This window comes from Musa acuminata, chromosome BXJ3-3 (genome assembly GCF_036884655.1).
Source record: "Musa acuminata AAA Group cultivar baxijiao chromosome BXJ3-3, Cavendish_Baxijiao_AAA, whole genome shotgun sequence".
In the NCBI taxonomy this organism is placed as follows: domain Eukaryota; kingdom Viridiplantae; phylum Streptophyta; class Magnoliopsida; order Zingiberales; family Musaceae; genus Musa; species Musa acuminata.
This window is the reverse complement of record NC_088351.1, coordinates 27,347,499-27,370,551: the sequence shown is the minus strand read 5'-3', so window position 1 is coordinate 27,370,551 and position 23,053 is coordinate 27,347,499. Positions and strand designations below refer to the sequence as shown.

Here is a 23,053-nt window from a genome sequence, read left to right as displayed (position 1 = left end):
ATATTAGGAGACTTCTATTCTATTCATTTATCTCCTAAGGAATCGTTCCTTCTATTGTATTGACTAAAATATTTCAATAAAATCTAATTAGTTATATTATATATCTTATCCAATTATAAAGGCCATCAAATCTAACAATTTGAAGTATGGTGATTTGATTAGAGTAAACTTATAATATGTTGGATGAGAATTTAATGTATCGAAAATTTGTTAGGATAATCCTTCCAAAACTACATTAGGAGCATGCTTGGAGACTCCATTTATAGTGTTTGTCCGGTAACCATGATCAATTATAAAGTATTAAATTTTGATAGAGGATGATATATCAAATTTATTTATAAAAAATAAAAGGTTTGATACATATTTTGAAAGTGATAATTAGTTTAGCTTAGCAAACAAACCATCTTTATCACTTGTAAATCTACATTGTTTTATGTTGTATTTAGATAAGTATTTCACTTTTTTAAGATTTGTCTTTGCCCATATTTTTCATGTTTAATAAAAAAATGACAAAATTATATATCAAAATCATGGGCCCAAATATAAACTTATTTTAAAATTATTTTATTTTTTTATATACCTCCACAAAATTATCTATTGCTATATTTTCCGTTTCAAAGCATGTTTTTTGTATTAATAAGAAAAATTCACTATGATGTCAAATGACAAAATTGACTCTGTAAATCTATATATCACAATAAGTTCTTCTCGATGATAATCTTACTTTCATATTTGTTAGGATTCACTATTCGACACATAAAGATCATTAGGATGATATATACAAGGTTAGATGATCTATGATCAATAGCTAAAGAATTTAAATTAATTTACTTTCCACACATTAAACTATATATAAGATATTCTTATGCGGATTCGAATCCGAAACCTATTCAACCATTTGTCATGGCATTTAAGTTGAAAGCCACCACCTAATTTTTGGCTACTTGATTGATGCCAACCATGTTAACTAAATTGAGGTCATGTCTTGGATTCTTACACGATTTTGTCGAATCGGATAAACGAGATTTTTTATGTCCATTGATATGCTCATCGGCTTCAGAATCCGAATGGTGTGATGGATACGGGCAGTAATCGGAGAGGATCCGATTCGGACGCTGGTTGGGCTCGTCCCCGAAACTTGAAGCCCGTGACATATCGCGGAGTCCTGAGGATGGATCCGGACCATAACTTGACCCGACCCGCTACGATATATGTTTGTGGCGGGTCCCACTTCGCGGCTGGTTGGCCTTATCTTTGGTTCATTCTATCGGGCAAATTTGTGGAGCCCACACGTGGGACCCTTGGCTGCATCTCACGGTACTCGTTCGGGTAGCGATGCAGGTGGATGGCAAAGGAAAAAATTATTGTTCTCATCATCTGCAGGATAAATTCTCGAAAAAAAAATTTAGTTTTAAGAAATTATTTGAATAACGTTCTCAATTTTTTTTTACTTTTGTAGATCATCTTTCTTTTCAAAAAAATAAATTAAAATTTTTTAAATAATTATCGTCTTTATCCTTGATCGTCTTCGTCTCAATATTTCTATTATGATGTGAAGCGATTTGGAGTGAAGGCATCGTTTGTCATCTCAATCGTCCCATCATTGATATTGATATTTATTTTTTACTTAGTCTTTAATTTTTACATCTATAAACTTTTTAAGGGATTAGCTAATATGGGGATTGACTGAAGGTGTTATACAGACTGATAAGAGTAGCTGAGGTGGTATCAATCTTCCTCAGCAGTAGAATTTGCTCAGTATGATGCATGAGCGAGCAATAGTCTTGGCGATGTGTGGCCAACAAAGTCGCAGATTGGCCGTCCTTATCTCACTTTATTTTGCTATCATTTTGCTGCAGCTGAGTCAGACTGACAGTCACCTGAGATACATGGCTTCTTCCAGCACATTTTTTATGCCACCGCGAAGTTGAAGGATCAAAAGACGAGGCAGCCTAAAGAACTTAGGAATTGAAGTGGAATGACCAAATGACAATGTCTCCATGCAAACATACCTCAGTCTCCTGGTTTTGGTTTAAATCGTTCGTTTTTCTAATTAAAATTATTTTTACAATAAATATTTTAATTTAAACATATATATATATATATATATATATAATAGTCAATTCGAATGGAAACTGAAAACATTGTTTTTTATTTGATCAAATCAGTTGAAATTCCAGTTTGATTTGAAATCAATAAACTGTCAAATCGATTTCGTTTCAATAAACTTCATCAGTTAGTATCGAAACTAAATCGATTTGGATATTTGAAGTTTCGACCACCTAAAGCAAAAGAAATGAAAACAGAAAAAAAAAAACATGTATTCTTCGTCACCATCGCCATCCTTACAAGCCATCTTGTCTGTTCTCACCTTGTAATTTGGAACTTTTCCTCTTCTATCACTGTCATCACCATGTGGTGTTTTCGGCTGCAAATTTTCAATTTTTCTATATATATATATATATATATATATATATATATATATATATATATATATATATATATATATATATATATATATATATACAAAACGATTTTCATAAAAAATATATATTTAAGATATTTTTCAATTGGTATCTCATCTTTTTTTCCTAATAGTGCCCTTAATTTAAAAGATATTCAAAATATTCCTCAAAAAATTTTGATCAATTTTTTCATATATTTTTACCAATTTTGAATTATTATAATATTTTCAATGAGCTCGTTTCTAATATTTTTAATAATATTAATAATATTTTTATTGAAATACTAAAAATCCTATAAATATTATAAAAAAAAACTATAAATGATATCATATTATGTATTTTTAGTTGTCAGTAGGCTATTAAGATATTATGTTTTTAGATTTTTAGTTAGTTTGGTTAGGGTTATAAGTGAGTATTTACAATATTTTCGAGTAGATTGTATAGTATTTTTATTGTGATTACCAAAATCTTTTAACAAGTTTATTTTTAATTTTTTTACTTGAATGATGTTATTTTTAAATTATTATAAATATCTATTTGAATCAATTTTATTTTACTCATTTATACTGTTTTCAAGTAGATTTTATATTTTTTTTATGATGATCAAAATATTATAACATTCAAAAAATATTATAATAGGCTAAAACACTGTAAGAGATGAAAAATTTTTGAGGTATAATTTAGGGGTTTTTTAATAATAAATATTGTTTTAAAAAAATAAAATAGAATATATGTATCTAATTGGTGAAATCACAGATGGTTTATGAGGGCAGTCATATAAATCTGCAATTTCATCTGGATGTTGTAGCACTCACACTAATGTTTGATGTTGAGGCTTAGCAGTAGATAGATTCTGTCACTTCCTCGGCGTACACGGGAAGGGAACCTCACGTTTGCTCCGATGATCCAATCTCAATCTCACAACAATGAAACAGTTGAGAGAGAGAGAGAGAGAGAGAGAGAGAGAGAGAGCATTTAAACACAAGAGAGCGATGGATAGCAGTGTCGGTGAGGTGTAGTAATTCGATGCCCACTGTCCAATCATGAGACCCGACTGCCGGAGGTGACGGTGCGAGGCACGAAGACCCATGTATCACGTGTTTCGACCTAAGTCACGAACGACTCAGTTCTCTCTTCGGACTAAGTTATGACGTCAAAGTTGTCTGAATGAGAATTACCGAGTCCGTTTATAAGATATTATTTGCCTACGGCCATCAAAAAGTCGTGTGATGAGTCGCGATTTAAGTCTCGGCGAACAGTGGGGAGTGCCGGCGAATTAGACGACGACTGAAGCGTCGGCTTCCGCACCCGAAACGATGAATGCGTGAAAAAGACGACTGGCGAAGCCATGACGTGGCCTGCGGACTGTGGACCGAGGAACAGTGCACGGGGGCCCGCCTCGAGCTTCGCCTCCGATTGGACCTCAGCCGCGAGTCCCTGACCTTCGTGCCAGCCGAGGGCCGTAACATGTCCCAGGAGCTGCCACCCCCCGACTGTTCCTCCTGCTGCCCTGTCCCTGCAGCCTCCTTCCTCGGAAAGGCTGAACAGTGGTAACATTTCATCTCGTCTCAATCCATTCCATGACACACGAAATGCTTGGCTCGGAAGTTACTTACAGGCAGACTTGGTTTTCTTGGTTAATTTGGATTCTTAAGATGATGTTAGCTTCACGATTGCAGGCATCAGATTGTTTGCAGGAAGGTTACTCCAATCAATCTGTCAATCAATCAAGAGTGACAAGTCTAAGAGCAAAACGCATAATCATATCAACCTAATGTACCTATAAATTCATCAACGCGGTTTTTTCCTTATGAAAGTTGACTTACGAAACATTTCTTTTGCGTCATAATAAGATTGTTCTTACGCTACATTAAGTGCGGCAAGGATACTACACTTATCGACGTGTAATTACGCTGCAAACCCAGTGGCAATCTCATGCATGCACGGCCTTTGTTATCTCGACACGTGTTCATCATGAAGGTTAAAGACCCGGTGATGTTCTTGGTCTCCCCTTGTACCATCAGAATTATTGCAGGCTACGACGGAGAGCAAGAGAGCACTCTTTCTTCTTCTTCTTCTTCTTCTTCTTCTTCTTCTTCTTCTTCTATCGGTGCAAGAAGGCAGTAGTGTCAGCTACACTGAACTAGAACAAAGAGCAGAGAGAGAGATCTGCGTGATTAATGGGGAGAGGGAAGGTGGAGCTGAAGAGAATAGAGAACAAGATCAACAGGCAGGTGACGTTCGCGAAGCGGAGGAACGGCCTGCTCAAGAAGGCCTACGAGCTGTCCATCCTCTGCGACGCCGAGGTGGCGGCCATCGTCTTCTCCAGCCGCGGCAGGCTTTTCGAGTTCTGCAGCAGCTCCAGGTACGCATGACGCATGATGAGAGCCGTTCCACCGACTCGTCAAATCACACCAAGGGATCGAAGGAACCCTCCTCTTCACCTCAACTCTCTCTCTCTCTCCCCTTCGTCATCATCAGATCTTACACAAATTTCATTTCACTCTCTTTGATGATCTTGGCTTTGGACATGTTTGGAACCGAAGTAGGAAATGACAGCTCGGTGGTGAGGAAAACGGAGATTTGGGTAGGAAACGAGTAGGGTACCTTCTCATGGTGCTATTATCTTAGGGTTAGTACTGTTTCATCTGAGTTTTCTACGTCGAGGACTCCATGTTATGGTCCTCCAGGAAACATTGTCTTTTATCATGGTGGCTTTGGTGGAGCTCATCACGTATCCCATCTTTACTGCCGAAGAGATCTGTCTCGGCTATCTGAATTCCCTGCAGCTAGCCAACAAGAGATCCTGAACTGAAAGCCTTAATTATGGAAGCTTATCCCATTCTTTCAGTTAGATCTCCTCAATCTGTCTCATCTTTAATTTGCATTCTTTCCTACGAACTCCCTTTGGTTGAATCCAAGTTATTTATATGTATACACACATACATTGGGACACTCATTTCAATTGCCGAAGATTTGATTCTTCATCTACCACGAGATGTTGGATCATCTAAAGAATACAGGGATATCTTTATATTGGTGCTATTTGAGTTAAATAGCATCAAACAGCAACATAAAGCTACCCATAAAAAGATTGAAGGAACTCCTAGAGAAACAAAGCAACAAAGAAGAATAATATCGAATTAGATACTTCACATTAGATAGAGAGACCCTCAAATGCGTAATTCTGTTCCTAGAAAACACTGTTCTGCATCAACTTGAAGCTATATATGATATATCCAAGCATTTCACTTCTCTCTATGATTGACCGTGTCTCTCGAGATTAGTATTTTTATAGGTGGGTTTAAGATCTTCTGGGGATGTGATTTCCACTTAGGCAACGCTTTATATCTACCAATCTCTTGTTGACACAGGTATTAAGAGATCAAGCCAATAAAATCTCTACCACAAGTGACTGCTATTAGTGTGGATCTTATGCAAAGGGATTGTTTTCTATTTCCGCGACGCGACAAATCGTGCTATTTCATGTCTTTATGATTCATTCTAGCATGAAATGTTTCATTTCTTATCCATCGTTCCTTGTATTGTCTCTCAGCAATCCGGTGAATTATGTGGTCCGACTGCAACCTACATATCCAGCAAAACTTACATTCACATGTTGGAGGACTCCTAAGTTTCTTTCCCTCGTGTAAGAAAGGATCCAACTTCACAGCATTCCAATGATCTTTACCCTCTACTCACTGATCATTCCCAATGCTTATGACAATGCCAGGTTTAGTGCACACTATAACAATCATAAAGCTTTCTACTGGAGGTGTACATGCACACTAATCATTCATAAAGCTTTCTCCATAGTGTTCTTCTCGATTCATAGGACACTGACTGGCTTGAGTCTTTCTTATGTAACACTCCTGAGTTCTCCGGACTTTCATATTCTCTCTGTCTCTTGGTTCTTTCATCCCAAATGTCTGATAATTTTCATCAAGATTTTCCAGGACATTGGTGATTATGTGAAGTAAAAGAATAAAAGAATGGATTTGTGCACATAATTTGGCGGAAACAACCACTAGATTTCTTTGTGTTCATTATTAAAATATCATGTAATGCCCCTGATTTGTCTGTTAGGATTAAGATTGACTTATATAGATTTGATGAGTATATTATTATTAATTTTAGTTTAAATATTTTGATTAGTGATTTTCGTCAAATAAAATTGATAGACTAATTAGCCAATCCGACTATCACTAAAGTATTAATGAATCAAATGAGATTTTGACAGTTGAACAATATAGGCTTATGATTTTTTCGATAAAGATATTTATCTTTTGTTTTGATGATTTTTACTTGTCATAAAATAGCTAACATATATATTGTAGAATTATCTTGATGGGGTCTTATGATCAGTGATCACATGGCATTTCTTTTCTACTTGATACAGCATGCTCAAAATAATCGAAAGGTACCGGAGGTGCAGCCACCATGCATCAGAATCCATGGTTCCAACAAATGATACACCGGTAATTTGATCATAGTAGCTTCACTGTTGGAATTCTTCTTCATGCTTCTGTACTTTTTGTATTGTTTTCTTGTTGTAGCATTTGCTTCCTTTGTTTGATGAACCTGTAATTTTCGCTCTGCAAATTAAATGTTCTTGGGATGTAATGAAACCTCTTGTTCTATCCTCGACGAGAACCAGTTTCGATATTCTTTGAACTCTTTGCATTGCTGAGAAATGCTTCGTTTGACTCAAAGGGGAAAATATGTTGTGATATAATCCTGTTACGTCCTAGAGATAATCCTGTTACGTCCTAGAGATCTGTGCTGCTGCCGTCCTTTTAGTTCAGTAGCTTGATGATACGGGAGTGCCTAATTTGCTATAATCTGTTTATATGGATCTGTTAGGAAAAGAGTCAGTATTAAGAAGGGGGGGGATGAATTAGTGCAGTGGAAAGATTACGTCGAGATTACGTCGGTTCAAAAATTTCGTTTCGATTAAATCCGTTTCCGATGAAAAAATATTTCGTAAAGGTAATAACTTTGAAAGCGTATCAAAGAGAGTATGCATAGTAAAACAAGTAATGAGGTTTACAGTAAAGATAAATTGCACAAATAGAAATGCAGACCAGAGAACTCGCCAATTTTATAGTGGTTCGGTCGTTGTGACCTATATCCACTCCACTGATTTCTCTTCCATCGAAGCCACCGGCATCCACTATCGATCTTTTTTTAATAGGCAAATATCAACTTCTTTTTTACGCCCCTCTTCTCCTTTTATCGGGTTTAGGAGATAACCCTTATAAGCACTTACTCCTCTCTTAAATTATTCTAACACTTAGAACTTTGAAAATGACGATTCTCACAAGAGATTATAATAGTATTTTTTCCTTTTTAAATTCTATGTGCTTGTGTCTTTTAACCAAGGATGAGAGGGATATTTATAGGCTTCAAGTTGATTCAAACTTAGAGTCTAAAAATATCTTATCCCGGGTTTCCTAGGTACGGGCGATACCATCGCCTGTGCTAGGCGGTACCACCGCTAGTGTCAGTCTGACACTGACGCTGTATTGGGCGGTACCACCACCTGGGAGGCTGTGCTGGGCAGTACCACCGCCTGTAGCCTCTCGGAGGCTGTGTCTGGGTGGTACCACCGCCCAGACCGACGGTACCATTGCTTGACACAAGCTCGGAGACTGTGTCACAATGGTGCCACCTCTTGGGTCACTGTTTGGGCCTTTTCATTGGGCTCAACATAGTTCCTACATGGGCCCAACTAGCCCCTAATTGGGTTGGCCCAAATCTAATCCCAATTACGTGCTAACTACGAAATCTAAGGCATACTTAAGCTAAACAAGTCCCTAGGTCTTGGTTTCTTCCGGCGATCTTCCGACGATCTCCCGGCAATGTTCCAATGGACTTCCAGCAAGCTCCTGGACTTCACAATGATCTTCTTGGTGAGTTCTAACGAGCTTCTTCTGGCAAGCTCCTGGACTTCTCGACTGGTTCCTGTAGAACTTTCGATGAACGTCTAGACTTCCGATGAACTCTCGAACTCTCAACAAAATCGCGTCCTTGACTCCGGGACTTCATTTTGCTTTATGCCTTGCTATCGTAGTTAATCTTGCATATGTAAAAACATACTTGGATCTAGACAATTATTACTAAGCTTGAATCATGTTGTCCGGCATGTTATTGGCCCATCGACGCTTCGTCCGTTTCTTCGACACATCGTCCTCTCTTGCGGCCTATTGCCCAATTGGCCAGTTGACTCTGCAACTTCAATATCCTTGGCGCAATATCCACTCTTCGTGGCCCGATGCTCGAATCTATTGTCCAAAGCCTTATGTCGATATGTCGATCGATCCTCCAACTCGATGTCCAATCTTCTAACATGTTCTACCGGCCCAACATGATTCTTTCTGCTTTAATTGTCTCATCCTGATCGAAGCATCCTGCATCACTAAAATTGCAGATCAAATCATAAACACTTATCAAATGGTTTCATCATCAAAATATGAGATTCAATAGGACCTTCCTGATGCTATGGTATTGTTTTCAATCCATAATGTTGACTCAGTTTTTAACTCAGTCCCACTCAAATATGACTGCTCATTAGCACATTCCTTGGATTGATATAGATTCTGCATCACTAAAAACGTAGATCAAATCATAAACACTTATCAATTGGTTTCATCATCAAAATATGAGATTTAACAATCTTTCCCTTTTTGATGATGACAACTAATTGATGATGGAGTTAAAACAAACTCCCCCTATCAATATGTTGTATTGATAGAGACTCTTGGATTCAAAAATCCAAGCAAACATGTCATGATTAAAATCATGTATAATATCAACATACTTCTCCCCCTTTGTCATCAACAAAAAAGAGAAGTGTAACTTTCATTTGTTTGAGATACAAGTTCAATAATTGCATCATAGATCTCCAGTTTTATCATTATGTAAGCTAGCAAAAATTTTACAAAATTTTAGAACATGCAAGCTAGCAATTTTGAAATGTTCAAGAAAGCATCTCTTGCTTTTTGAAATATACAAGTTTGTAAATTTTGCTAGATGTGCAAGTTAGCATGTTTTGCTTCTTAAGATAAACAAGAAAGTATTTCTTTCTCCATGCAATTTGCAAGCTAGCAAATTTTTGCTTCGTTTACCATGTTTGAGCTAGCAATTTTGCTTCATTTACAAAGTGCAAGTTTCTAAATTTTGCAAGATGAGCTAGCGATATTTCTCCCCTTTTGTCAATGTAAAAAAAAAGGGAAGAATACGATGTTATAATTCTTTTCCCTTTATAATAATTTTCAAGGCATGGCAAAGGTAAACAATAAAAATGAATGTCAAACGATCATATATCATTTTTGACAAGAAAGCATGATAGGAAAAATAATCTTGATTCAAAAAGAAGATTCTAAGTCTAAAATTTGATAAATCAAGATCATGATCCGAAAAAGAATGTATAAGGAGAGTTTATGCATTTTTTACAATTTGGCTAAATTTAATATTCAGCTAGCAATTTTCTTTCTCCCCTTTATTGTAATCAACGAAGAAGTAGAGTGGAAGAACATAGTAGTACAAAATATTTCAATCAAGACATACAAGTCATAAATACAAAGAGATCATGTCATGAAAGATAAGACCACTTACGTATTAAAAGACATGATTTATATAGTAGATCTCCTCTTAAATAAAATACCAAGAAAAATTGTAGGGGAAAAAAGAAGAGATCTTGATTAAGAAAAAAATCTCAAGTAATTCGAAGAATTCAATATTATGATTTGAATAAAACTCATTCAAATTCAAATCGTCAAATCAAAATCATTTTCAAGAGATTCACAAAAGTGATACAAATAGATTCATTAATCTTTATTTTTGGAAAAAATAATAAAATAGAGAAATTTTTCGAGGAGAAATGTTTCCTCTTTTTAGTTTGTTTCATACAAGCATACCTTTGTCTTTTTTATGCCAAATCAAAATATATATATATCATCGTTTAAAATTAAAGTGCAAGATTTATCATCATAAAAATCATCAAGATCAATAATTCAAATAAATCATCATGTATAACTATTAAATCTCATACATAAAATTGTCAATCATGGTATTACAACATTTAATATTTTCATTACATCATTATGCATCATTAAATATACAATCGTCAACACTTACACTATTTCGTCAAATCATCATACTTAATTAAATATAAAATCATCAAGCATAATACTTACATTATTACATCAAATTGAACATGATTTCATAAGGCATTCAAAATCATTTTGTTATAAAACATGTAATTTTCATGATTATTTTTGAAATCACTAGAAAGGCAAGCATGATTCCATATAACATTTTCATTCTATCTTTTCATAAAAAATATCAAGTAATTTCAAAATAAACTAAAGGCATTTTGATTACCTCATCGTCGAAAGCCGTTAAGGCGTAGTTTGCTACCTCGCCTTTGTTGATTTTCTCATTATCTTCGGAGGAGCTTGATTCATCCAAAATCACCTTCTTCTTCTTGTGTTCATAGCGAGTAGTTACGTTCTTTTTGTTCTTTAATTTTTGTTTAATAAACTTTTTAAATTTCATAGTAAAGAGTTCAAGTTCACCATCACTTGAGCTTATGCTCAAGTGGTCTTCGATTGTTCTTAGTCTGAAATCCTTCCTATCCTTTGGAAGGTGGTTCTTAAGTTTTTCACATGCATTGCACGTCATTTTATAGGTCATTAAAGACCCTATTAGTTCTTTAATCAGAAAGGTATTTAAATTTTTTGATTCTTGAATTGCCATTACTTTTGAATCCCAATTCTTATTAAGAGAACATAAAATTTTGTTTACAAGTTTAAAATCCGAAAAACTTCTACCAAGTGCTTTTAAACTATTGACGACATCCATAAAACGGGTGTATATATCTCCAATGGTTTCGCTTAGTTTCATATGAAACAGTTCAAAATCGTGCATCAAAAAATTAACTTTAGAATCCTTAACACTACTTGTGCCTTTATGTGTGATTTCAAGAGTGTGCTATATATCGAACGTTGTTTCGCAAGTAGAAACCCGATTAAACTCAGTTTTATCTAAAGTACAAAATAAGGCATTCATGACCTTTGCATTTAGAGAAAAAGTCTTCTTCTCCAAATTATTCCAATGGTTCATTGGAAGAGAAGACCTTTGAAATCTATTTTCAATCATATTTCACAAATTTAAATCAATAGAAAGCAAACAAACTCTCATTTGAGTTTTTCGATAAGTGTAATCCGTCCCATTGAAAAAGGGAGGATAAATGAGAGAAAATCACTCTTGAAAGCCGAAAAGAGCCATTACTCTTGGGTGTTAAACCAAATAAGAAATACGAGGCTCTGATACAAATTGTTAGCAAAAGAGTTGGTACTAAGAGGGGGGAGTGAATTAGTGCAGCGGAAATGTTACATCGGTTCAAAACTGTATTTTGATTTAATCTATTTCCGACGAAAAATCATTTCATAAAGGTAATAACTTTGAAAGTGTACGAAAGAGAGTAGGCATTGTAAAACAAGTAATGAGGTTTGCAGTAAAGATAAATTGCACAAATAGAAATGCAAACCAAAGAACTCGTTAATTTTATAGTGGTTCAGTCATCGTGACCTACATCCACTCTGTCGATTCCTCTTCCATCGAGGCCACCGGCATCCACTATCGATCTTCCTTTAATAGGCGAAGATCAACCTCCTTCTTACACCCCTCTTCTCCTTTTACCGGGTTTAGGAGATAACCCTTATAAGCACTCAATCCTCGCTTAAACTATTATAACACTTAGAACTTTGAAGAGGAGGATTCTCACCAGAGATTATAACAACGTTTTTCCCTTTTTAAATTCTTCGTGCTTGTGTCTTTTAACCAGGGATGAGAGGGGTATTTATAGGCTTCAAGTTGATTCAAACTTGGAGCCTAAAAACATCTCATCCCGAGTTTCCCCGATCCGGGCGGTACCACGGCCTGTGCTAGGCGGTACCACCGCTAGTGTCAATTTGACACTGACACTACACTGGGCGAAACCACCACCCAATCTAATTATACCACCACCTGGGAGGCTATGCTGGGTGGTACCACCGCTTGCAGCCTCTCGGAGGCTGTGTTTGGGCGGTACCACTGCCTAGACCAACGGTACCACCGCTTGACATAGTCTCGAAGATTGTGCCACGATGGTGCCACCTCTTGGGTCACTGTTTGGGCCTTTTTATTAGGCCCAACAAAATTCTTACATAGGCCCAACTGGCCCCTAATTAGGTTGGCCCAAATCCAATCCTAATTATATGCTAACTACGAAATCTAAGGCACACTTAAGCTAAAAGTCTTTAGGTCTTGGTTTCTTTCGACGATCTTCCAGCGAACTTTCGACGATCTCCCGACAATGTTCCAACGGACTTCCGACAAGCTCTTGGACTTCACGACAATCTTCTTGGAGGGTTTCGACGAGCTTCTTCCGGCAAGCTCCTGGACTTATCGGTTGGTTCCTGCAAACCTTCCGACGAATGTTTGGACTTCCGACGAACTCTCGAGCTCCCAACGAAATCGCATCCTTGACTCCGGGACTTCATTTTGTTTTATGCCTTGCTATCATAGTTAATCCTACACATGTAAAAATACACTTGGATCTAGATAATTATTACTAAGCTTGAATCATGTTGTCCGGCATGTCATTGGCCCATCGACGCTTCGTCCGATTCTTCGGCGCATCGTTCTCTCTTGCGACCTATTGCCCAATTGGCTAGTTGACTCCACAACTCCGATACCCTTAGTGTAATATCCGCTCTTCTTGGCCCGATGCCCAAATCTATGACCCGAAGCCTTCTATCGATACGTCGATCGATCCTCCGGCTTGACGTCCAACCTTTTGACATGTTCCACCGACCCAACATGATTCTTTCTGCTTTAATTGTCTCATCCTACATCACTAAAATTGCAGATCAAATCATAAACACTTATCAAATGGTTTCATCATCAAAATACGAGATTCAATAGGACCTTCCTGATGCTATGGTATTGTTTTCAATCCATAATGTTGACTCAGTTTTTAACTCAGTCCCACTCAAATATGACTGCTCATTAGCACATTCCTTGGATGAAGTTACAGTTGTTTCAAGGTGCTTTTCTTCATGACTAAGGAATGCATTAAAGAAGTTGGTTACTAGTTGTAAAACACTTAATTTCAAAATTCTCTATGCATGAAGGGTTGTTTCATGCACTAGTATGTATTTGGTTGTTTAGGGCTTAGAAAGAACTTTAGAAACTAATGATATTTTGGCATAAGCTCTCTTGGAGTTCTCTCTTAAACTCTGTATCTCTTGGATGCTTCCTTGAGTGGTGAGTCTTTTATTTTCAGTTATGTATCATTGATATTTTCCTTCGGGGTTGTGAACTTTCTATATCCCTTTATGATTTTAAACTTAGTGGTGAGTTATTTTTCAATCTTATTGAAGTATTATCGTGAGTTCATACATTTTCTATCTGAAAAATTGTACCATCAGTTTTCTTTCGAAATTTATTCTACTTTACCCCCCCATTTTGCATCACACCGGTATCAGTTTGGTATCAGAGCTAAAAGCTAGAGATTATGGCAAAGTGGAATGGAAAAGATATATTTAGTGAAGGTAGCGACTATGAAGATGATGCTGAGTCATTGAGGTTGCTGTTATGAAGATTTTTACGTAGTCTACAAGAAAAAAATAAAATAATTGAAGAATTTTGAAGTAGATACAACCAACATGAAAATGGTGTCCAAGAATTTACTTTTGATGATGATACACCTCCTCGTTCAAGGGAGTCAAGAAGATTTCGGGCAAGACACGTAGTCTAAGATTAGTGGTAGAACAAATACAACCCAAGATTGAATATTCTGGAGTTTGAAGGTAAAATTAATATTGATAACTTTATTTATTGGCTTAATATAGTGAAAAGAATTTTTGATTTTCATGAAACCACCTGAACAAAAGAAAGTAAAACTTATGACATTTAAACTTAGACATAATGCATCTTTTTGGTGGGAAAATATGAAGAAACAAAGAGAACGTGAAGGGAAGAGTATGATCGTGGCATGGGAAAAAATGAAAAGGGAGTTGAAGAGAAAATATTTACCTGACAATTATCGGTAAGAGATCTTTCTCAAAATCCATAATTTTAAGCAAAAAGATCTTAGTGTGGAAGAGTACATAGCAGAATTCAATAATCTAATGTTAAAAGAAGAGCTTGTGGAACCAGAAGAACAAACCATTGTAAGATTCTTAGGAGGTCTAAAATATGAGATTGCTAAAGTTATTCAACTGCAGTCATATTGGTCTTTAAATGATGTGAGCAAGCTGCCATTAAAAATTAAAAAGCAATAGAATTTTGAAAAGAGTTCTCAGTACAGTTGAAAAGAAGGCTATACAAAAAGAGGAAGTTCCAAGCCTATTGTCCAAAGCAAGGTGATATCGAAGGAGTATGAAAAGGGTGAAGAATCTGTTGGCATAAAAAAAACACCTAATTATTCTATCTCAAGTGGTCGAAAATGCTTCAAATGTTATGGTTTTGGGCATATTACTTCATATTGTCCAAATAGGAGGATTGTAACTTTGGTTAAAGATCATAGTGATAGAGGAGAAGATGAAGTTGATGATGAACCAAAATATGATGAAGATAAGGAAAATGTTACTTATGTAGATCATGGTTTGTCTATTGTATTGCAATGTAGAAGATAAGGATGAAAGTTGGGTGAGAAAAAATGTGTTCACACTAAATACACTTCTCTTGGCAAAGTGTGCTTGGTGATCATCGACAACGACAGCTTTAAGAATGTGGTATCTTTGGAGATGGTGTAAAAGCTAAAGTTGGATATAATCACTCATCCACATTCGTACCAACTATGTTGGTTGCAAAAGGAAAATGACATCAAGGTAACTAAAAGAAGTTTAGTTTCGTTTTCGATTGGCAAGTATTATAAAGACGAAGTATAGTATGATGTTGCTCCTATGGACACTTGTCATTTGCTGTTAGGAAGACCTTGACATTATGATAGAAGAGTGTTGTATGACGGCTACAAACATACTTATTCTTTTAAGGCGAACGAAAAGAATATTATCTTAGCTTCATTACAATCTTCTGAAACTAGTGCACCAAAGAAAGAAGTTAGTGCTTTTATATCCTATGGTGAATGCAAAGGTGAATTAGACAAGAGTGGTCATGTTTTGACCCTAATGGTAGTAGAGGAGAATGAACAACATAAGGAGACACCGACAATTATGAAGCCAATCCTAGAGGAATTTCAAGATGTTATACCGAAAGAGATTCCACATGGCCTTCCATCTTTGATAGACATCCAACATCATATTGATTTTATTTCAGGGGTTATTATACCTAATAAGACAGTATATAAAATGAGTCCTAAGGAGCATGAAGAACTTCAAATACAAGTTGATGAATTGGTGAAAAATAGGTTAATTCGGGAGAGTATGAGTCCTTGTACGGTTCCAACCTTATTGGTGCCTGAGAAGGATGGTTCTTGGAGCATATGCATGGACAGCTGCACCATCAACAAAATCATAGTGGACTATCGTTTTCCCATTCCAAGGTTAGATGATTTACTTGATTAATTATGTGGTGCTTCTATTTTCTCTAAAATTGATTTGAGGAGTGGCTATCATCAAATAAGAATGAGGCTGGAGATGAGTGGAAAACAATATTTAAAACTAGAGAAGGCTTATATGAATAGTTGGTTATGTCATTTGGGCTATCTAATGCTCTTAGTACTTTCATGAGATTTATGAATCACATATTTAAGCCATACATTGGAATATTTATTGTAGTTTACTTTGATAATATATTGGTATATAGTAAGACTGAAGAAGAGCATATGACTCATCTTAAAGAGATCTTTTTTATTTTGAGACAACAAAAGCTTTATAATAATATAAAGAAGTGTGATTTTTTTACTCATAGTGTGGTGTTTTTGGAGTATGTTGTTTCGAAAAATAGAATCATGATGGATCAAAGCAAGGTTGAAGTTATTCTCAATTAGCCAACACCTGCTTCATTGCATGATGTGAGGAGTTTCCATTACTTAACTTCCTTTCACAGAAGATTCATAAAGGGTTTCAACTCTATTGTCACTCGAATGTCTGAAATATAATAAATTTAAATAGATTAGTGAGGCTAATGATGCTTTTGAGCTTTTAAAAAGAAATATGACCGAAGCTCATATCTTACTTCTACCAAAATTTGACAATATATTCGAGGTTGAATGTGATGTCTTTAATGTGGGAATTAGTGTTATTTTGAGTCGAGATGGAAAGCCTATTACCTTTTTTAGTAAGAAGCTAAATGATACGAGAAGGAAATATTCTATCTATGACAAGGAGTTTTATGTCATTTATCTAGTTTTATCTCATTGGAGTCAATATCGTCTTGCTAAGTCATTTGTCCTATATTCTGATCATGAGGTATTAAAGTTCATTAATCACCAACACAAGCTAAACAAGAGGCATCTAGCTTGAGTGGAGTTCTTGCAATCTTATAACTTTACAATCAAGCATAAATCTAGTGTTCAAAATATAGTTGCTGATGTATTGAGCAAAAAATATTCTTTATTTTCAGCGATGAAAGTCAAAGTGGTTGGATTTGAGATATTCAAATATCTCTATGAGAATGATTTAGATTTCGGCTCAATATAGCAGAGTTGTAAATCAGGTTCCTTTCAACAATTTTCTATCTTTGATGGTTTTCTTTTTTGAGCTAATGCATTATGTATTCCATCTTGTTCTTTAAGATAAGTAATTCTAGTTGAAGCTCATAGTGGTGTTTTAGGAGGACATTTCAGTAGGGACAAGACTCTAGCTCTTATTCAATGAATTTTTTATTGGCCTAAGATGTTGAGAGATGTGAAGATACATGTAAAGCAATGTCGAGTGTGTCATTTGGCAAAAACAAGAAGTCAAAATTCTGGTTTGTACACTCCTTTGCCAGTGCCAAATGCTCTCTAAGAAGAAGCGAGTCTTAATTTCGTTTTGGAACTGTCAAGAACTCAAAGGCACAAGGATTCTATCATGGTTGTTGTTGACAGATTTTCAAAATTGTCTCACTTTGTTCTCTGCAATAAATCGTATGATGCATCTCATGTTACTGATTTATATTTTAAGGAGATTATTAAATTGCATGATATTTCAAGAACTATGGTGTCTAGTCGAGATTCAAAATTTCTTAGTCATTTTTGAAGAACTCTTTGGAGGAAGTTGGGTACTTCTTTGAATTTCAGCAGCTCTTATCATCCACAAACCGATAGGCAAACTGAGGTAACGAATAGAAGCTTGGGAAACTTAAAAGCTATGTTGATAAGAACATTAAGCAATGGGATCTCATTCTTCCACAAATTGAGTTTGCCTACAATCGTTTCATGTATCATAGTATTGGTAAGAGTTATTTTAAGGTTGTTTATGGTACTTATCCTACTGGTCCTTTGGACTTAATCCCTTATTCTACAACTAAACAATTTAGTGGAGATACTGATAAAAGAGCTAAGTAGATAAAGAAGCTGCATGAGGGTGTTAAAGTAACTATTGAGAAACAAAATGAGAGGTACATGCAAGCTGCTAACAAACACATGAAACATGTGGAGTTTAATGCAGAGAGGTTTCCACCAGGCAAATTTAAAAAATTAAAACCAAAGGCAGATGGTCCATTCAAGGTGCTTAAGAGAATTGGTAAAAATACTTATGAGATCGAGTTATCTGAAGATTACGGAGTGTCCCCAACATTTAATGTGGCTAATTTAAGTCCTTTTCATAATCATGTTTATGAAATAAACAAGGACTTAAGGATAAGTCTTTTTCAACCAAGGGAGATTGACATGGGAATGCCTAATTTGCTATGATCTGCTCATATAGACCTTGTTGATACTATGATATTGTTTTCAGCCCACAATGTTGACTCATAGTTTTCAACTCAGCCCCACTCAAATATGATAGCTCATTAGCACATTCCTTGAATAAATTTATAGCTATTTCAAGGTACTTTTCTTCATGACTAAAGAATGCATTAAAGAAGTTGGTTACCAGTTGTAAAACACTTAATTTTGAAATTCCCTATGCATGAAGAATTGTTTCATGTACTAGTACTTATTTGGTTGTTTAGGGCTTAGAAAAAATTTTAGAAACTGATGATATTTTAGCAGAAGCTCTCTTTGAGTTCTTTCTTAAACTCTATATCTCTTGGATGCTTTATTGAGTAGTAAGTCTTTTATTTTCAGTTCTATATCCTTGTTTAATTTCTTTGGGATGGTGAACTTTCTATATCCCTTTGTGATTTTAAACTTGGTAGTAAGTTATTTTTCGATCTTATTGAAGTATTATCGTAAGTTCATACATTTTCTATCCAAAAATTGTATCATCGGTTTTCTTTCAAAATCTATTCTCTTTTGCCCCCCCCCCCCCATTCTGCATCACACTGGTATCACTTAGACCCCCAAAAGAACTGCTTTAGCTGAAGCTGCAACCAACCAAGTAAAGCTGTTGATACCTTAATTGATCTTTAGGGCTCATAGTGACGTTCCTCACACAACAAACTCAGTTAGGTACTCATGCATAGAAATGAAGAAAATTAGATGTACAATTATGCATGATGAATGCTAGAAAGTTTGCTTCTCTTTTTCAACTTTCTATGATGGGAAGGAAATATCTTCAAAATTTTGATATCTAGTTGATGGTCATATGTAATATCTGTAAGAATAAAAAATTATAATATATTTCTGTTATGTAAAAAATTTTAATATCAAAATCACTAAAATCAAATAACAATATATCAAATATTTTTATATGTTATAAAATAGCTCTCACATTTCTGTTGATGGTCATTTTTTTTATATGTTATAAAATAGCTATCACTTTGAATTTTTTTATGAAGATATTTATCTTTAGATGCCATTATATTTGCGATGGGTATCTTTAGATGTCATCCAAAAAAACCTTTATATGATCTGTAGAGATATCATCCTCAAATTCGAAATCAATAGTGATATCGATATGTAGGGAGAACTAGACTCGTCTTCTCTTCTTGATTGATGGATTAGAGAATAGAGGTATTCATGTATTCTATCTACTTATCTGTGTATTCATGTATCTCTATAAGTAGGAGAATATCTCCCATCAAGATTATCTCCTAAATAATTATACTATAATTGACTTTTTTTCTATTGATTGATAATCATAATCAGAATTCAATCATATCTATAATATATCTTATCTTGTTAGATATAACCACATAATTTATTTATTTTTGTTTAATGAAGTATTTTCAATCTTAAATTATTTTATTCTAACATTTGGACATCTTTTAAAGAATCAGTTATTCAGTTCCTTATGGTATCACAGGATTATTTTCCATGCCAAATTCTTAGCCTGATTTGAAAGCTCTCTTAGAAGCCAAAAACTCTATTCAAAAGTCAGTATTTGCTGATTAAGCTCTTTGCCACTAATTGTTGTGTTAATCTTTAAGATCATTAATGCCTTCATGCGATAAGTGATTATTCCACCTTTTTAATGCTCGTGCACAATGGATCTGTGTCATATTTAGAGTTGATTTTTCGACTAAATCAATATTACGCTAGATCGATATTAATGATTATTCTGGTTTTTGCTGCATGAAGCTTCATATAATCTGAGATGCAAAAAGATGAAATTGTTCTCTCGATCAACACTATATGCATTTCTAATTCTAATTGTTTAGTTTAGCTAAAGTATGCATTTAAAGAACTGCAATTACGCTTAACCATGCAATCCTAACAATGTTTTTGGTTTTCTGTTTTAAAGCAGACTTGTTATCAGGAATACTTGAAGCTGAAAACGCATGTCGGGTATCTGCAACATTCTCAGAAGTAGTCTTCGAAACTCTCCATCTTGATGAAGATTTATATATATATATATATATATATATATATATATATGCTTTGCTGAATTATAAGTTCATTATTGTCATATCAACATGGAGCAAATGTTCATTAATGATATGCTAACCATGTCACTGAAGGAACCTCCTTGGTGAAGATTTAGATACCCTAAACATTAAGGAGCTTGATCAACTTGACGATCAAATAGAGATGTCTCTAAGGCTCATCAGATCAACAAAGGTACTCAACAAGTAAATATGAAGCAATCAATCCAAAATCACTTATGTATTGTGGTGTTGCAAAAAAGATTGCATTATGAGTTCATTATCATGACAAGTACACCACATGATGATGTTGTAAGAGTCGCAATATCCGAGAAATAATAGAAGGTCATCTGTCATTGTTCAGAATCTAACACTTGTAATAGAGTTTTAAATGTCATTTTCTTCTTCTATCGCGAGTTTTCATGCTTGTGATATAAAATGGTCTTCAAATAATGTAAAAGAAATATTATGCAGCTTAAAAGTTAAGAGGATATCATTAACATATGCTTATTAATGCTTCTGTCTATACTTTCAGACCCAAGTAATTATCGACCAATTAACGGGTCTTAAACGTGAGGTAATTTTCTCCGGACAGTATTATGGATGGATTGATATAGATTTGCATGATCAGTTATGTATGTTTTTGGTTTAACCAATTTATCTTTGTGCAGGAACAAATGTTGCTGGAATCTAATAAAACCTTAAGAAGGAAGGTAAGGCAAAAGGTTCCTGATAATGGACCTTTTTGTTTTTAGTCAAAATTAATGATTTTGGCCAATATTTAATATTGAAATCTTTGATGTAACAATATATTCATCATCCAATCCTCCACTTCTGTTTAATGTCATCTAAAACATGCTCTAATGGATGACACTTATTACTTTTTGATTGTTCTGTCATTTCTCCAAATTTCAATCAAAGGATGCCTCTTTTTATTTTTAGCACAATAATCATCTTTTATCAGAAATGACAACCATGGTTACTGTACTGATCCTTTCTTTTTTTTGGTTTCTTAATCATAGTTGCAAGAAGTTGATGCAGAGAATTCGATCCGACTTCCGTCGCAGATTCGTGCCAGTAACTGTATCGATGAGCCTCCTCAGCCAGAAAAGTTCTTTGAGCCTCTGGTGTGCCACCCTTCACTGCAAATTGGGTAATGCTCACTCTTGAAATAACTTGGTGAATCTGCACAATCTATTAAACAAGATTGTGGTTTCAAAGCTTCCCTTGTGATCTTGCATTGCAGATTAAGTCAAGCTTCTACTGATCCATCTGGTGGAGGAACCATGTCGTTGAATGTCAATGGTTTCGATGCAGCATGGATCTGAAAACCCATATCTTCAATGCTACTTCATGGACTGTTTTATGTGCAGATACATTCTTTGTCATGGTTTATCAGTCCTAATTACCTGTCTTCTCCAATCTTCTGCTCTGATCTCAAAGAACTAAGAGGACAACAAAATTATCCTTCTGTGAGTGTGTTATGCTGAAACAACAATTTGTATCACTAGCTTATTGGCATATACAATTGAATAATTGTAGCATGAAGGCTACTAAGGTTTTTATATAATTTTTGCTGCTGCATTTCGTGATGGATGCATTAGCAGAAGCTTAAGCAGAAAAACAAGATGTGATTCGACACTGTGACAACAAGTCCATGATCTTAGCATGCTTTCTTCAGCTTTTAAGGGTTTCCACTTTTTGACATCAAACTTTGATGCAACTCTGCAATTGTGTTTTTGTCTGTCATATCTCCCTTACTTGCAAAGATTACTTTTGATGCAAGTTCTATTAGGTTTTGCTCTATCAATTTTTGTGGAAAACAGTTATTATAAAGTTTAAATTAAGTTGTCATTTTAATCCTAATCATTGCAAAGTCTGATGCTGTCCAAGTTTGAATCTCTTACCCACCAAATCTCTTTATCAGTAGAGATTGTAAGTTAACATAAATTGAAACAGCTGTATAGCTTTCATCCTCTAATATTTCTGTATCAGTGCAACGATGTATATATGATTTGTCAGTTTAACACTAATAAGATACCATCAATAGCTAGTTTAGTAATATATGCTGCATCACACTGAGAACTTGATCAAAACAGAGTTCTAAAAACTATTAATATCTACTAGAACAGAAAATAAAGGAAAAATAGAGGATTCTCCATATTATGATTGAATAAGAGATCACATTTGTGGTTTCCACCAAGCATCTTGATATTGTTCACTGTGTCATGTCAATTTTTTGGCTGTGTATTCCCATTCTCACAAATCTTAACTTAGTTAAATGTGAAAATAATGGACAATTATTCTTGGAAGTTCTTCATCTCACAAACAGTCTTTTTTCCTCCATTTTTTTATTTATCTCTTCGAGTTTCTCAGCTAAAAAAAAAAAAAATGCAGCAGTAGACCTTCTCTTGTCAACACCAAAATGTTGTCAGATCACATGCCACCAGACGACAACATCGAACATAAAAATGTTGTAGTACATCAGTGTCCATAATCATGAGGTTGAATGCTCGCATCTTTCGGACATGTGAAAGATTTGAATGGGGTGGATTCGTGCAGGATCCTGCATTGAAGTTTCTCCGTCCCCCAGTAACTCTGTCGGTTCCTCCTCTTAGATCCTCGTTCCTTAATCCAACGCCTCTGTCTCTACTCTGTTCTGCTGCTGAACTCTAAACCAGGAT

The 23,053-nt window shown here is 35.2% G+C and overlaps 1 protein-coding gene across 3 annotated transcripts; it reads left to right on the top strand.

Annotated features, from left to right (window-relative positions):
- Window positions 1-4,506: 4,506 nt before the first annotated feature.
- LOC135632609 (agamous-like MADS-box protein MADS2) lies at window positions 4,507-21,846 on the top strand. 3 transcript variants are annotated; one of them, XM_065141226.1, is made up of 8 exons: window positions 4,507-4,830; window positions 6,865-6,943; window positions 20,252-20,313; window positions 20,466-20,565; window positions 20,905-20,946; window positions 21,041-21,082; window positions 21,392-21,522; window positions 21,616-21,846. In XM_065141226.1, exons 1-8 carry the CDS (start codon window positions 4,646-4,648, stop codon window positions 21,695-21,697), a joined length of 723 nt encoding a protein of 240 aa, XP_064997298.1. In that variant the 5' UTR covers window positions 4,507-4,645; the 3' UTR covers window positions 21,698-21,846. The 3 variants fall into 3 exon arrangements, with proteins under 3 accessions (XP_064997298.1, XP_064997297.1, XP_064997299.1); XM_065141225.1 differs by having other exon boundaries at window positions 20,249-20,313; XM_065141227.1 differs by lacking the exon at window positions 21,616-21,846 and having other exon boundaries at window positions 20,249-20,313; window positions 21,392-21,526.
- Window positions 21,847-23,053: the final 1,207 nt, after the last annotated feature.

Bases quoted from the DNA above. Each gene is read 5' to 3' on its own strand.
- LOC135632609 (XM_065141225.1), top strand. From the start codon at position 4,646: ATGGGGAGAGGGAAGGTGGAGCTGAAGAGAATAGAGAACAAGATCAAC. The intron at 4,831-6,864 runs GTACGCATGACG...TACTTGATACAG, and splicing joins GAGTTCTGCAGCAGCTCCAG to CATGCTCAAAATAATCGAAA. The intron at 21,523-21,615 runs GTAATGCTCACT...CTTGCATTGCAG, and splicing joins CACCCTTCACTGCAAATTGG to ATTAAGTCAAGCTTCTACTG.